Source organism: Zootoca vivipara, chromosome 16 (assembly GCF_963506605.1).
Source record: "Zootoca vivipara chromosome 16, rZooViv1.1, whole genome shotgun sequence".
NCBI lineage: Eukaryota > Metazoa > Chordata > Lepidosauria > Squamata > Lacertidae > Zootoca > Zootoca vivipara.
Window position 1 is genome coordinate 40,559,469 of NC_083291.1, and position 14,838 is coordinate 40,574,306.

Genomic DNA, 14,838 nt, shown 5'->3' on the forward strand with positions numbered 1-14,838 from the left:
ATATTTCAAAAACTTGATATAAATTTGATATTGACACCTTAAGGCAGGGGTAGGAAACCAATCGCCTCAATCCGGCCCGCGGACGGTCTGGGAATCAGCATGTTTTTACATGAGTAGAATGTGTCCTTTTATTTAAAATGCATCTCTGGGTTATTTGTGGGGCATAGGAATTCGTTCACCCCCCCCCCCAAATAGTCTGGCCTCCCACAAGGTCTGAGGGACGGTGGACGGCCCACAGGTGAAAAAGATTGCTGACCCCTGCCTTAAAGTCTGACAAATGTCGTTGGACTGCCTCTCTCATCACCCCAGGCCATTGGCCCTGCTGCCAGGGGATGATGGGAACTGAAGTTCAAGACCTTCTAGAGGGCAACTGGTTCCCTGCCTTAAGGCATTGGCACTACACATGCCAATATACACCTTGTGTTAATGTTCAATGTTATAAATGGTTCCCATCTGTCTGTCTTGAGAGACAAAGGAGAAGCGCACCTTTGGGGGTGAGGTCAAGCTGTTGGAGAGTTACATTGCTTGCTGTGGCCATAGAGACTGATACAGGAGAGACATGTTTTGTTGCAGGTGAGGCAGACAAAGGCATCCAGTTTCACTGTTACAATGGCGTTTCTTCTCTCTGTGCTCCTCCCAGCGGTCACTACTGGTCTTCTTCTGGTCACTACTGAGGATACACAACCTGTCTCCAAGCACTGCGGTCACCTGCAAGGGATTCCCATGCAACGGGGTTAATGTTGCCAGCCTTCATGTCACGATTGCAGACATCTTTGTTGCACAGAGTTGGTCTGTCAACAGGCCTGGTATCTGAACACAGCTCCTCGCAGAGCACATCCTTTGAGATCCTACCAACTTCCATTCTGTGGGCATGACCAAGCCAGCGTAGACTTGGTCATGCCCACTGGGAAAGGAGTACAAACATGCTGGGAATGTAGACTGGGGAGAGCACATCTTTGTTTGAGACTGTCCTGCCAAGTAATGTTACAAATAAATGAGTGGAATTCGACCTTGCACTATGTTGATTGTTCTGTCTGCACAAGTCCATCAGCTTGGCAGGTAAAACAATCTGCCTCCCCTCCTTATGTATGCTGCTTTGTGGGTTCTCCTGACCCCCAAGCCAATTTGGGGGTTGCGGGAGGAGAAGAGCTCCATTGCACAAGTGGAAGGGCTTCTGCTGATGGTGTTCATGAGGTGAATCATGCCCATTAAGTGGTTGTTGTTATTTTAAAAACTTTCTACTGTTTGTGTTAGTGTTTTCCCTTCATGACTTTCCTTACACTGATTACATTGGTGTTTAAAATAATTCTCAGTTTAGGATGATTCTAGTAAGATGTCATGCGTTTTTGTCCTTATCTATCTCTGCCCCTCTCTTGATTAAAAAACAAAAATGTTGCTGCTTCTGACAATTCTCTCGAACCACTGACTTGACCAATTATCCCAAGTGTCTTACATGTAGATACTAGAATATGATGGTGACAGTGATGAACATTGAAAATAAGATGAGATTTAAAAGTAAGAGAAAACATAGCAGAAGAAATCCAAGGATATCAATCGGAGGTAGTCTGAATTTTTTTTGAACTACAGCTCACATTATTGGACATGCATGCAAGACTTTTTCCTGGACCTTCCTTCCTCAGCTCAAGAACACCAAGTCCAGTGCCCCCATTTGCCTAGCCTCTTCCTGACAGCCTGCTTGACCTCAGTATTACGGAGACTGTAGATGCCAGGATTGAGGGTAGGGATTACCACTGTGTAAAAGACAGAAGCCATCTTGTCAGCCTGTGGGGCATACGTGCCACCAGGCCGTAGGTACATGAAAATAAGAGTTCCATACAGCACCCCCACAGCTGTAAGATGGGACCCACAGGTGGATATGGCTCTCCTTGACCCTGCTCGCCACACACTGCAGAGGATCATGCCATAGGAAGTGATGATGGCTGCAAGAGTGCTGCTCTGGATGGTTCCACAGACCACATAAAGCAGAAGCTGGTTAAGGTCTGTATTTGCGCAGGCCAAAGCCAGCACTGGAGGGATGTCACAAAAGAAGTGGTCCAAAGTATTAGCATTGCAGAAGGGCAGGCAGAATGCCATGCTGGAGTGGATGGCTCCAGAGGTCACACCAGCTGTGCAGGACACTGCCACTAGGAGGCGACAAAGGCGCTGCGGCATGGCTGCTCCATAGTGCAGAGGGCGGCAGATGGCTGCATAACGATCATAAGCCATAGCAGCCAAGAGGCAACACTCAGCATCAGAAGCAGCTGCGAAGAAGAACATCTGGAGGGCACAGGCGGGGAGGGGGATGGTGTCATGTCCTTTCAGAAGGCCCAGGAGCAACTTGGGGGCCACGGTGCAGCAGGAGCACAGGTCCATCAGGGCCAGGTGGCTCAGGAAATAGTACATGGGAGAGTGCAAGGATTGCTCAGCCCTGATGAGAATGGCCAAAAACAGGTTCCCGGCCAAGCCAAGGAGATAGATGAGCAGGAAGAAGCTGAAGAGAAGGAGCTGAAAGTCACGGTGGGAGGTGAAGCCCAGGAGGACAAACTCTGTTACCACAGTGGCATTATGATGAGCCATTGGATCTGTTGGAGGGGAAAACGACTTTGAATCATTTCTTCCGCACATTCCATCAAGAGAGCAGACCCAGCCCTCCTTTTATTAATGATAAATAAATAATGATTAATTATTATTTTATTGCTCAACCCTACATGCTCAGTCATTCCTCAACGAGGATGCCCCACTCTCCTCCACTAGGAGAAAATAGAAACTCATAGCCCTGGGCATGATTTACCACCGAGCCGTTCAGAACCACAGCCTTCATTCAGCTATGAAAGATAAAGATATGGGATGACCATTGTTTTCAGCTCCAATATTCAGAGGAAGGGAGTGTATAGGGTATTAGGTAGTATCTCTGGTGGAGGACACATGGTGCTCCTTCTGGAGTAGTTGGTCCACCTTTGGTCCCTACCCTGCACTCAGCTCTCACGTGTGGCTCCTAGAAGCTTTCAGCATGCAACAGTGGCTGCACCCTGGAAATGGTGTTGACTGGCTGGCTAAGCCGGGTCAGGGGAGCCAATAGGTCTCAAGCCCTCGGTGTGTTGGGACTTCCCCTGCATATAAAGACAGGCTCCAGCAGATTGAGCGGGCGAGACTGAAAGTGGGTCCAATGGTTAAGAAGGCAGTTTCTGCACATGCTGTAGAGGCAAGTGAGGGACAGGTGGTGCTTGTCAACCTAAGAAGGTAGCCCATCTAGGAGAAGGAAAACTCTGATCCTAAACAGTTGCTGCCTTGCAGGACATCTTCAGGAGAAGGAAAGGCTAAGGAGTAAACCCTACACAAATCCGGAGCGGAGTCCTTGAGACTGTTGGGTGGTGTTTGTACGCCTCTTTCTAACAACTCCTGCAGCCAAGCTGGTGCCAAATGTATTGCTCTGCTTTCCTTTGGACCACATCAGCAAGGCTGAGGGGGGTCTTGTCTGGGCAGCCCAGGACCTCCATGCACACTGCCAGGGATTTCCCCCCCAGCTGAAACTCAGTTCCAGCGCCTTTCAGGTGGGTGCCATTGGCATTATAAGAGAGCAAGGGAGGCAGGCGTTCATGCTGAGTTCCAGCATCTCTTTCCCCAGAAAAATAGCACTGCACGCTGCCCTTGCGTCCTAGGAGGTCACTTCAGAGTTGCTACCACAGTGGTTTGACTTCAAACCCAGAGGTGCACTGTGTTGTTTCTCAGGACAGACTGACAGATACCAGCAATTCAAGGAAAGTGGGAACTCCTCATGCCCACCAGATGGTGGGGAACACTTATTGTGGAGAGCATGGAGAGTGGAATTGTCATACAGGATTGAATCCAGTGCTAGTCCTTCTCAGAGTAGACCATTGAAATTACTAAACTTAAGGTAGTCATGATTGTTATTATTATTATTATTATTATTATTATTATTATTATTATTATTTATATTCTGCCCAATATCTGGAGTTCTCAGGGCGGTTCACAGAACAAAATCAAAATATAAAACCATAAAATATATAATAAAAATAAAAACAACAACCCAATAACGCCCCCTCACTAACTGAATGGGTATTAAATACAACCCACAATCACCATAGCTATACTCAGCTCTACATGGTATCCATCGTCTACATAACTTTTTTTAAAAAGAAGCTCCCCAAGGAACTTACAGTTTAAGGCAGGGAAGAAATAATAATAATAATAATAATAATAATTAATAATAATAATAATAATAAACAACTTTATTTACATTAGCCAAAGGCCATAGCAATAATAAAACAGTACACTGTGTACAATAAAAGATTTGTTAAAAGCACAAATTAGAATCCTGAATTATCAATCAGTTGGTGGCCCTTATTCTAATTGCCCCAGCAATGAAGCTAGCAACCTTAGCTCTGGTCTGGTCATTTAGATAGACCTAAATAGAAGGAAATGCATTACAGTATAACCATGGTTGACCGCCCTGGGATGGTTAGAAGGGAAGAAAAGGGAAGGGAGGAATGGGAGGTAAAAGAATAACAAGGGATGAATATGGCCAGATGTCGTTAGAGGTATTTAAGGTTCATACCAGTTGGGAATGTCAGGCACTCTATGGGAAAGGTGTGCTTTGAGGAGGTATTTGAAAGAGAAAACAGAGATGGCAGCTCAGAGGTATCTGGAGCTATCAAGGGAGAAGGAGTGGAAAGACGGCAGGAGGCTTTGGGGTGGTTCAAGGCAGTAGAGTTGGAGGAATGAAGATGGGGGGGAGAGTAATTGAAGGTCAAAAGAGAAGGATGAGACTAACTCTTTGAAGGAAAGGACAAAGAATTTGCACTGGATGCAGGAAAGGTTGGGAGGTGAGAGGAGCAACTTGAGCAGAGGTCCCAGGGGGCGGAGAACCTGTGGCCCAACAGATTTTGATGAACTCCAACCCCTATTATCCCTGACCATTAACCCTTCTGCTGGGAGTTGGAGCTCAGCAATATCTGGAGAGTACCAGGTTGGTGAAGGCTGCCATAGATAATCAAAGTTTCCCTATCCATGTGCCTGATATGAGTCCAAAAACATCTGGAGGGTCACAGCCTTGGAGGAAAGCCAACCTTAGACTCAGAAGTGCTTTTAATAGGCTCTGGAATATTATAAGACAGAACTGGATGTGGTTAAGTTTAGAGGCAGGAGCTGGTCACTAAAAATATTGATCTGATAGGAAGTTGAAGCAATTAAATGCACAAATTGTCATCTCATCTGTCCTCCCAGTTGAACGAAGTGGCCCAGGGAGAGAGGGAAAAATAGGGGAAGTGAACAACTGGCTTCGCAAATGGTGCAGGCAGGAACGGTTTGGATTCTTAGATCACGGACTGCAGTTTCTTGAAGATGGACTTCTGGCAAGTGATGGGCTGCACCTCACAAGGGTTGGGAGGAATGTTTTTGCCATGAAACTCAAAAACCTCATCAGGAGGGCTTTGAAATGACTTAGGTGGGGGAGGGAGACAGTGGTCCTGAAGGTAGGAGTCTACCAAGTGCTAAAGATGATCACCCAAATGTCAAGGACAAAATGGAGCAAACAGCACACAGACTTAGTTGTGGGCGGAAAAAATCCTTAAATAAGAGACATGGGGAATGATCAATGGTCTTCAATGTCTGTATACTAATGCACAGAGCATGGGAAATAAACAAGATGAACTTGAGCTCTTGGTACAGCAAACTAAATACGACATAATAGGCATCACTGAAACCTGGTGGGATGAGTCTCATGATTGGAATGTAGTAATAGAGGGATACAATCTATTTCAGAGAAATAGACCAAACAGGAAAGGAGGAGGAGTAGCGTTATATGGCGGACATGGAGCAATGGATTCAAGGTACAAGAAAGAAAATTCCACCTAAACAGTAGGAAGAACTTCCTGACAGCAAGAGCTTTTCGACAGTGGAATTTGCTGCCAAGGAGTGTGGTGGAGTCTCCTTCTTTGGAGGTCTTTAAGCGGAGGCTTGACAGCCATCTGTCAGGAATGCTTTGATGGTGTTTCCTGCTTGGCAGGGGGTTGGACTGGATGGCCCTTGTGGTCTCTTCCAACTCTATGAGTCTATGATATCTCTGTTCCTACAACAAACCGCATCCTACATGCCAGTTCATTCCCTTCAGCTGCCCCCACAGAGTGGTCTTCCTCAACCTGGTGGATGTTGCTGGACTACAGCCCCCATAATCCCTCACCATTGGCCATTCTGACTGGGTCTTCTGGGAGCTTGAGCCCCAAAACATCTGGAGAGACCCTTACCAAAGATCAGAGCAGGCCTAGATTCCGTTATTTAGTTCCCAGTTCCCATCATACCTGTGCAGAAGGAGAACGTGTGTCTTTGTTAGTTCTTGTGTGATGCAGTCCAGGCTGCTTTCTAAAAAAGCTTTCTTATGCTGCTCTGGAAGTCATGATTTGTCTCAATATTCTTCCCATGGGAGAGAGAAGATGATCTAATGTGCCTTTCCTTTGTTACAACGCCCTGAAAAAGACCCCTTTGGGGACAATTGCAGTTTCTTTAGATAGATAGTACTGGTGTCTCTGCACTCAGAGGGACTTGTTATCCAGCCCAGAAGCCTTTCCCTTTCCAGTTGATGATTATTCTCGCACCAATTAAAAAAAGGCACGAGAAAATAATGTACAGCATTGATTAATAAAAATAAAATGGAATCAGTTTGCAAGTTCTTGCAGGTTAACTCTGTGTCCAGGGCAGCTGTCTACTAGCGCCATCTGGTATGCAGGCTGAAACCGTCCCTGCCTGTGCGCTGTCTCTCCAGATTGGTCCCTGCTCTGGTTACCTCCTGCTTGGACTACTGCAATGAACTCTATGTGGGGCTACCTTTGGAGTTGACTCAGAAACTACAACTAATCCAGAATGTGATAGCTGGGAGTGGCCACCAAGACTCTGTTCCCATAGGTGCCAGCTCCCTGGGCCCCTGCGTGCCTGAGCACCCACAAAAGTCCCCATGAAGGGCCTGGGCAGTGGGCACCCACACATTCTGGTGCTAGGGCCATGCACACTGCCAGGCACCCATGGTCCCGGGCACCCACGGTTACGGGCACAAGCTGGCATGCCTGACCAGTCCTAAAGGATCCACACTGGCTCCTGGTACGTTTCTGAGCACAATTCAAAGTGTTGGTACTGGCTTTTTAAATCCCTAAATGACCTCAGCCCAGTATATCTGAAGGAGCGTCTTTGCCCCCTCATCCAGCCGAGACACTGAGGTCCAGCTCCGAGGGCCTTCAGGCAGTTCCCTGACTGCAGGAAGTGAGGGTACAGGAAACCAGGAAGAGGGCCTTCTTGGTAGTGGCACCTGCCCTGTGGAACGCTCTCCCACCAGATGTCAAGGAGATAAACAATTATATGACTGTAATTCTATTACAAAAATAGGAGGAGCTGTGGAAAAGAAATATAAAAATCACGGTGTGTTATTTAATTAAAGAAAATTTCAAGAAAATGCATTTTAGATGGTATTTAACACATTCAAAATTGGCTAAAATAAATAAAAGTTACAACAATAAATGTTGGAGATGCAAATCTCATGAAGGAACTTTCTTCCACATGTGGTAGACATGCCCAGAAATTTAAAAATTCTGGGACACGGTCTACAAGGAGATAATTTTTTTTTAAAATTAACATTCAATAAAAACCCAGAAGCATTCCTACTAGGGATTCTAACAAATAACATTCCATATGAAAGAAATATCGGAAGAGTGAGAATATCCCATCAAGGGAGGAATGGCAACTAAAACTTTGCGAGTACAGTGGTACCTCGGTTTAAGGATGCAATTGGTTCTGGGGAGCCGTTCGCTCCCTGAGCAGTATTTAAATGGAGTGCCTATCAGGGCCGTCTCAAGCCAGTCGGGCGCCCTGGCGCGGAGATCGCTCCAGCGCCCCCGCCCTGGTGGGCAGGCGCAGCGCACAGTGCCCTCACCACACAGCAACCTCCTGCCGGCCCGGCACCCTGGCGCCCCGCACCACCGAGACTACCCCTAGAGCTGGGCCTGGTGCCTATTCTGCGCGTGCGCGAAGCGCCAGTAGAGCACTTCTGCGCATGCGCACGTCACACAGATCACTTCTGCGCATGAGTACTTCCGGGTCTGCGGAGTACTCAAACCGAGAGTACTCAAACCGCAGCGGACTAAAACCGAGGTATAACTGTACCGCATGTATCTGGAACTCTCCAACGCAGTCACTATGAGCAGCGGTTCCTCTGTTTTTTAAGATAGATATGAATTTGGACTTAAGAAACAGACATGTTCTGGAAGGAGATGAGATAACCTGCTAAATGAATCAGCCACCGAGTGCCAAGGTCTCGATCTGGAGAGGACCATCATTGTACCTTGCATTACAAATGCTTTGGGTTACAAACGCTTCAGGTTACAGACTCGGCTAACCCGGAAGTAGTACCTCAGGATAAGAACAGTTTCAGGATAAGAACGGACCCCCAGAACGAATTAAGTTCTTAACTAGAGGTACCACTGTAACTGGATTGGAAGGTGGGTGGAGGGTAGCCTTTATTTCATCTCTATATATGCAATATGTTGTTTTATGATTTGGCAACCCTTCACTGAAGAAAAAATAATAATTTCTAATGGAATATAATTATCAATGGATTGCAACTATTAATGGCATGTGACAGGGAATCAACAAAAACTTCATAATTTGTATGGACTAATTGAAAGAGTGGAACTGTGTGGAATATGGGATGTTTTGTATACCCCCCTAATGAGGACCCTGACTTGATTTATTACGGCTTGGGAGAGATACAAGCTTGTCAAAGGACGGTAAGAGATCAAAGAGAAATGCTGGAAGTCAAAGAAAGATGGCGGAAAGGATTGCACAGTAAGAGTTAAGTTCTCGGAGGGGTGGGGGGATTATGCCAGCAACAGGAATAGAAAGACAAACGTTAAAATGTATTCCACACAGAAAGTTACAAGATATAAACCCCTCTGGCAAATTAACAGATATGGAACAGTTAAACATGAATAAAAGTCATTATGTCAATGGCTACTAAAATAAAGGATTAACACTGGAACTGTATTATTTGGATTAAATAAGAATAGAAGTAGGAAGAAGGAATAACAACAGCATCTCCCCAAAATCAGAACATGGGAAGTCACCCAAAAATGTTTAATTTGGTATGCAATAATTGGCTATTTTAATTGTATTTTGATTTGGTATTGTATCAATGTGGTTCATATTGGATTATTATTAATGAAAAAATAATTTAAAAATATTATATATAAAAAAAACAATTATACGGCCATCTGTAGACACCTGGTCAGCCCTGTATTCAGGGGTGGAGGAAGGGGGTGTGGTAGGTGCGGGTTGCCCTGGGTGTCACCACTGAGGGGGCTGACAAAATGCCGGGCAGCACTCACCGCCTGCAGCGTGCCTGAGCCACGCATCTGTCCTGGGAGAGATGTGGTGACTTGGGCACACGCAGGCTCTGCGCTGCCCAAACGGTCCGCCCACTGCCTCCCCCCAGCGGTAGGGCGGCAGAGTGGGAGGAGGCAGGCAGACTCTGGAGGCCCTGTGGTGCACCCCGCCCCTATGGGTGGCTTGCCCCACCCTCACTCTGCCCCTATAGGTGGCTCACCCTGGCCCTGGGTGCGCTGCGCCAGGCGTTCGAGCGGCTTCCTCCGCCGCTGCCTTTATTGGGAAGCTTTCGATGTCTCATGTACTGTGTGTTCTTTAATTCTCTGCTGGAAGCTACCCAGAGCTGAGTACTACTAATACTACTACTACTGTTAGTATCGTGGTACCTCAAGTTACAAATGCCTCAGGTTACAAACACTTCAGGTTACAAACTCCGCTAACCTGGAAAAGTTACCTCGAGGTGAGAACTTGGCCCCAGGATGAGAACAGAACTTGTGTGCCGGCGGTGCAGCGGCAGCAAGAGGCCCCATTAGTGAAAACATGCCTCTAGGGGTTTTTTGGTTTTGTTTTTATTAAAGGTTTTCTTGGTTTACAAAGATATGTGCAATGTCTTTCATAACATTTTTACAAATCAGATTCATTTGTTGAGACATTGGGAAGAAAAGGGGAAAAGAGGTAGGTGGGGGGAGGGTGGGTGGGGTCGGGCGATGGTGTTTCTATTTTGCTTAATATATGTGGGGGGTTTTTTTGTCAGCATCGCTTGTGCAGGTTCTCTGTTGTTCCCTTGTGTTCTGTTAGTGGTGAGAGAGGTTGGGCTTGGCCTAGGGAATGGTTGTTCATTTGTGATTGGCTGTGGTGGTCTTTGTTTCGTGTGTGTGAGGGGTGTGTGTGTGTGTTTTGGGTCAGGTTAGCCATATTGATTTGTATGCCGTTGGTGGATTTTTGTCATTGTCTTGTTGAGGCTGTGTATGTGATAAAGGGGAGTCATACCGGGGTGAAGTCGTCTTCTTCTATTTGCCCCCGTGTCAGTTTCAGCTTATTGGTTAATTTTTCTAGTAAGGCTGTTTCCCATACTATTTGGTACCATTGGTCCATGCTTACTCCTAACAGGTCTCTCCAGTGTGGTGTTTCTGGTTGCTGAGAGTAAGTGGGTTATGAGTTGAAAGCATGCCTCTAGTTAAGAACAGTTTCAAGTTAAGAACAGTCCTCAGGAACAAATTAAGTTCATAACTAGAGGTTCACTGTAAATAGTATTTTAGTACCCAGACAAACATTTGGAGGAAGTAGTAGAGTGGTCACTTAAGGGTCGCCAAAAAAGAGGACGGACGGACGGACACATACACACAGATTTGCATAAAAATGGCATATTCTGTATAATCAAATTTAGAAAAGATTACCATAATTTAAACAGAAGTAAAATGCATCTCACCCAAGTGGGGAAAATGTTCACCAAATGAACTGTGTACCTTCCCAATCAGTTGTTCAGGTTCTAATTGTTGAAGGACAACTTCAATACGTCTGTGCTCTTTTCTCTGTTTTTGTCTTTAAAGCAGACTTAGGGAAGACAGGGCTTCAAACAGGGAACACCTTCTAACTGATGGCTGTTTTCTTACAGCCCTTCAAAATAGAAGACTGTCCTCTGTAAAGTAGGATGCATGGCCACCAAAGGAGGAAGTTACGTTTTGCAAAAACCTGGCTTGGCACTCAGACATGCATCTCGGTATGGCAGCCCAGTCGGATGGGCAGAGTAAATAATAATAATAATAATAATAATAATAATAATAATAATAATAATAGGAATTAACTATGATTGACTAGCTTCTCTGAATTGCCCAATGCCAGTCTCCACTCTGGCAAGGTGGAGGAAGCCTTTAATCACTGACCACCTCTCATTTAAAGGGAAGAAAAATAGAGGAAAGTAATTGAAACAACCACCATTCAATGGAAAGAGAACCTGGCATTTGGGTGATTTAGAGAATTATCTGAGGGGCAAATTGGAGGCTACCCACCACTCCCTGTGCACACCAGCAGGAAACAACAGAACAGGCTTGCAAACTTGAAGACTTGCAAACAGGAGGCTTAAAATTTTCTGGCACATATTAAATTTGCATAATTCTTACAATTCAAATAAAAATGCAATACATTTCATCACAGTGGGGAAGACAGTCCTTGTTTGTTTGTTTATTATGGCAAAACAGCCAGCGTATTAGGGGGAAGTCAGTGAGCAGATAGCCAGTGTGCCTCTTCAGTCTGCTGTCCTGATGTTACTAAGTGCAGATAGACAAAGCTCTCCATTATTGTGTTTTTGTAACTTTAAATCGGACTTGGACAGGACACCCCTTCAAATAAGCAGGGGTGTCAAACTCAAATTCATCGGGGGCCGCATCAGCAGTTTGGTCACCCTCAAAGGGCCGGTTGTATCTGTAGGACTATGTGTCCACTCTTTATTATCATAATAAATTATTGTCACTACATTCAATTATTACTGTTTTTTGTAATAATGTAAGTAATAACTAGCTCTGAAAGCAGAAACATAGTCAGAATAATGGCAAGTAGATATTCAAATGTACAATTATTGTACAATTTATTGAAAAATGATTTTTGGTAAGTGCAGTGGGTGGTGGAGGCTCGCTAGGGTTTCATGCAGGACCTTTGCAGAGCTACTAGTACCTGGAGATGCTGGGGTCCTTCTGCATGCAGGACAGATGTTCTGCCAGTGAGCCACCACCCTTCACCAAAGGGACTGGCTGAGGTTGACTCACTGGAGCTGCTCTCCTGGTTCCAGGGTTTAAGGGCCAGAAGTATAAAGCAGCATCCTATGTTTCTGAGGAGAGGGAGAGGGAATGCTTTGATGGTGTTTCCTGCTTGGCAGGGGGTTGGACTGGATGGCCCTTGTGGTCTCTTCCAACTCTATGATTCTATGATTCTATGATTCTATGATTCTATGATTCTAGGGAGGGGAGGGGAGGGGAGGGAGGAAGGAAGGAAGGAAGGAAGGAAGGAAGGAAGGAAGGAAGAAAAGAGGGAGTGGGAGGGAGAGAGGAAGGAAGGAAGGAAAGGGGGGAGAGAAAGAAGAGTAGGAAATAAGGAAGGGAATAAAGAAGGAAAGAAAAATAAAGAGGGAGAGAAGACAGAGATAAAGAAGGAAGGAAGGAGAGGGAAAGAAAGAATAAGAACGAGAAAGAGGAAGAAAGAAAGGGAAGGGGGATTCGCCACCTTGATTCAGCGCCAGAAAAGAGCGCGAAGGGACCCAGGGGCAAAAAGCATTTCCTGTGCAGCGGGAGGCAGCAGGTGTCTGTTTTAGGAGAAGTTTGTAAAGCCTCAGAGTTGTACGTTCGTGAGGCTGAGCCGCTGCTGAGCTCACGTTCATGAGGCTGAGCCGCGGCAGGAGGAGGAAGAGGTGAGGCAAGAGGAGGAGGAGGCGGCGGCTTGCCAGGTCAGTGCCCGGCAGCTCTGTGCGGAGAGTCCCGAGCCTCTGGGACGCAGCAGTGCTCTGTAGCACTTTGAATCCCCCTCCTCCTCCACGCGGCGCTGCTGGGTGCTTTGTTTGTGCTTCAGCAGCAGCAGCAGCAGCCATTTCCAGGCGCCGAACCGTGGCAGGAGGAGGAGGATTCAAAGTGCTACAGAGCACTGCTGCATCGCAGAGGCTCGGGACTCTCCGTGTGGCGCTGCTGGGCGCTGACCCGGCAAGCTGCCACCTCCTTCTCCTGCTGTGGTTTGGGGCGCTCCACGCAGCGCTGCTCCGGCTGCCTTTCTACCCCCCCCAGATGTTTGTCGGCGCTTTGTTGGTGCGGCGCTTCAGCAGCAAGGTCCCGCTGCTGGGTCCCGCTGGCTGGGGCGCTCGGCGGGCCACATGACGAGGTCTGGCGGGCCGAATTTGGCCCGCGGACCTTGTGTTTGACACCCGTGAAATAGAGGACTGTCCTCTGCAAAATAGGAGACATGGCCAGCCTCCTGATAGGAGAGCTTCATGTGTGAATGTGCCACTGCACTATTCTTACAATTATAATCAATATGCCATAGTTATGGACTGAATGGCTAGACAGAGGCATTCACAAAATACAGGCCTACATCCTTTAGGAGTTTAGTTGCCTTTGCTTCTAAAAAGCTTCCTCAGGGCTTCCTTCATCTTGTCATTTCTCAGAGTGTAGATAAAGGGGTTCAGCAGGGGTGTAACCACAGTGTACATGAGGGCAGCCAGTGTGTCCTTCTCAGCTGAGAAGCTGGATGAGGGCTGGAAGTAGACCCAGATGACAGTGCCATAAAATAGGGTCACCACAGCCAGGTGGGACCCACAGGTAGAGAACGCCTTCCACTTTCCCTCCTTAGATGGAACCCTCAACACAGCCATCAGGATGCGTGTATATGACAGGACAATGAACGCTAGAGCTCCATTAACAATCAGAGCTCCTTCTGCGTGCACTACCAGAGTGTTCAGATAGGTGTTGGAGCAAGAGATCTTCAGCAACGGGAAGACATCACAAAAGAAGTGAGGCACTTGATTGGAGGCACAGAAAGAGAGGCGGGATGTTAGAAGGGTGTGCAGGAGAGCATGGAGGTGAGAGGTCAGCCAGGAGGCAGCCACCATTAGTAGGCAGGTCCTTTTGCTCATCACTGTAGCATAATGCAGAGGCCGACAGATGGCTACATAGCGGTCCAGTGCCATGGATGCCAAGAGAAAGTTGTCACTGCAGCCAAAAGCAATGAAGAAGTACATCTGTGCCAGGCACCCATCATATGAGATCTTCCTCACTCCCGAGACTGTATCGGCCAACATCTTGGGCACAGTGGCTGTTGTGAAGCAGATGTCCACAAAGGAGAGGTTGCTGAGGAAGAAGTACATGGGAGTATGGAGGAGGTGTCTATCTAACCTTATGGCCAGTACAATAGTCAGATTTCCCAGCACTGTGATGATGTATATAATCAGGAAGATAGTGAAGAACAACATGTTCCAGTCTTGCTGGCTCGTGATGCCAAGGAGGATGAATTCAGAGACAGTGGTCCTGTTGTCTATCTCCATCCTGTTAGAAGACTCTATCCTGCATTACAGAGGGTTGGACTAGATGACTCTTGGTGTCCTTTCCAACTCTGCAATTTTATGATTCTATGTAGGGAAGTAGAAGAGAGAGTGTAAGACAATGAGCACAAGGCAAAGGATGCTGGAGATACACAGTCATTGCAGAAAAACCTATCATAGATTTAAAAAAAATTGTGAGTACCATTATTCTGCAAGAGAAACAGGAGATACAACATGGAGAAGAGAAGGTTTAGGGGTGATATGATAGCCATGTTCAAATATATAAAAGGATGTCATATAGAGGAGGATGAAAGGTTGTTTTCTGCTGCTCCAGAGAAGCGGACACGGAGCAATGGATTCAAACTACAAGAAAGAAGATTCCACCTAAACAGTAGGAAGAACTCCTGACAGTAAGAGCTGTTCGACAGTGGAATTTG

The 14,838-nt window shown here is 46.5% G+C and overlaps 2 protein-coding genes across 2 annotated transcripts; both read right to left on the bottom strand.

Moving 5' to 3' along the window:
• Positions 1–1,641: 1,641 nt before the first annotated feature.
• LOC118078867 (olfactory receptor 5C1-like) lies at positions 1,642–2,577 on the bottom strand. Its single transcript, XM_035102878.1, has one exon. The coding sequence runs from the start codon at positions 2,575–2,577 to the stop codon at positions 1,642–1,644; it is 936 nt and encodes a 311-aa protein (XP_034958769.1).
• A 10,891-nt stretch (positions 2,578–13,468) lies between these two features.
• LOC132591226 (olfactory receptor 1361-like) lies at positions 13,469–14,404 on the bottom strand. Its single transcript, XM_060268760.1, has one exon. It carries the CDS (start codon positions 14,402–14,404, stop codon positions 13,469–13,471), a length of 936 nt encoding a protein of 311 aa, XP_060124743.1.
• Between the last annotated feature and the right edge of the window lie 434 nt (positions 14,405–14,838).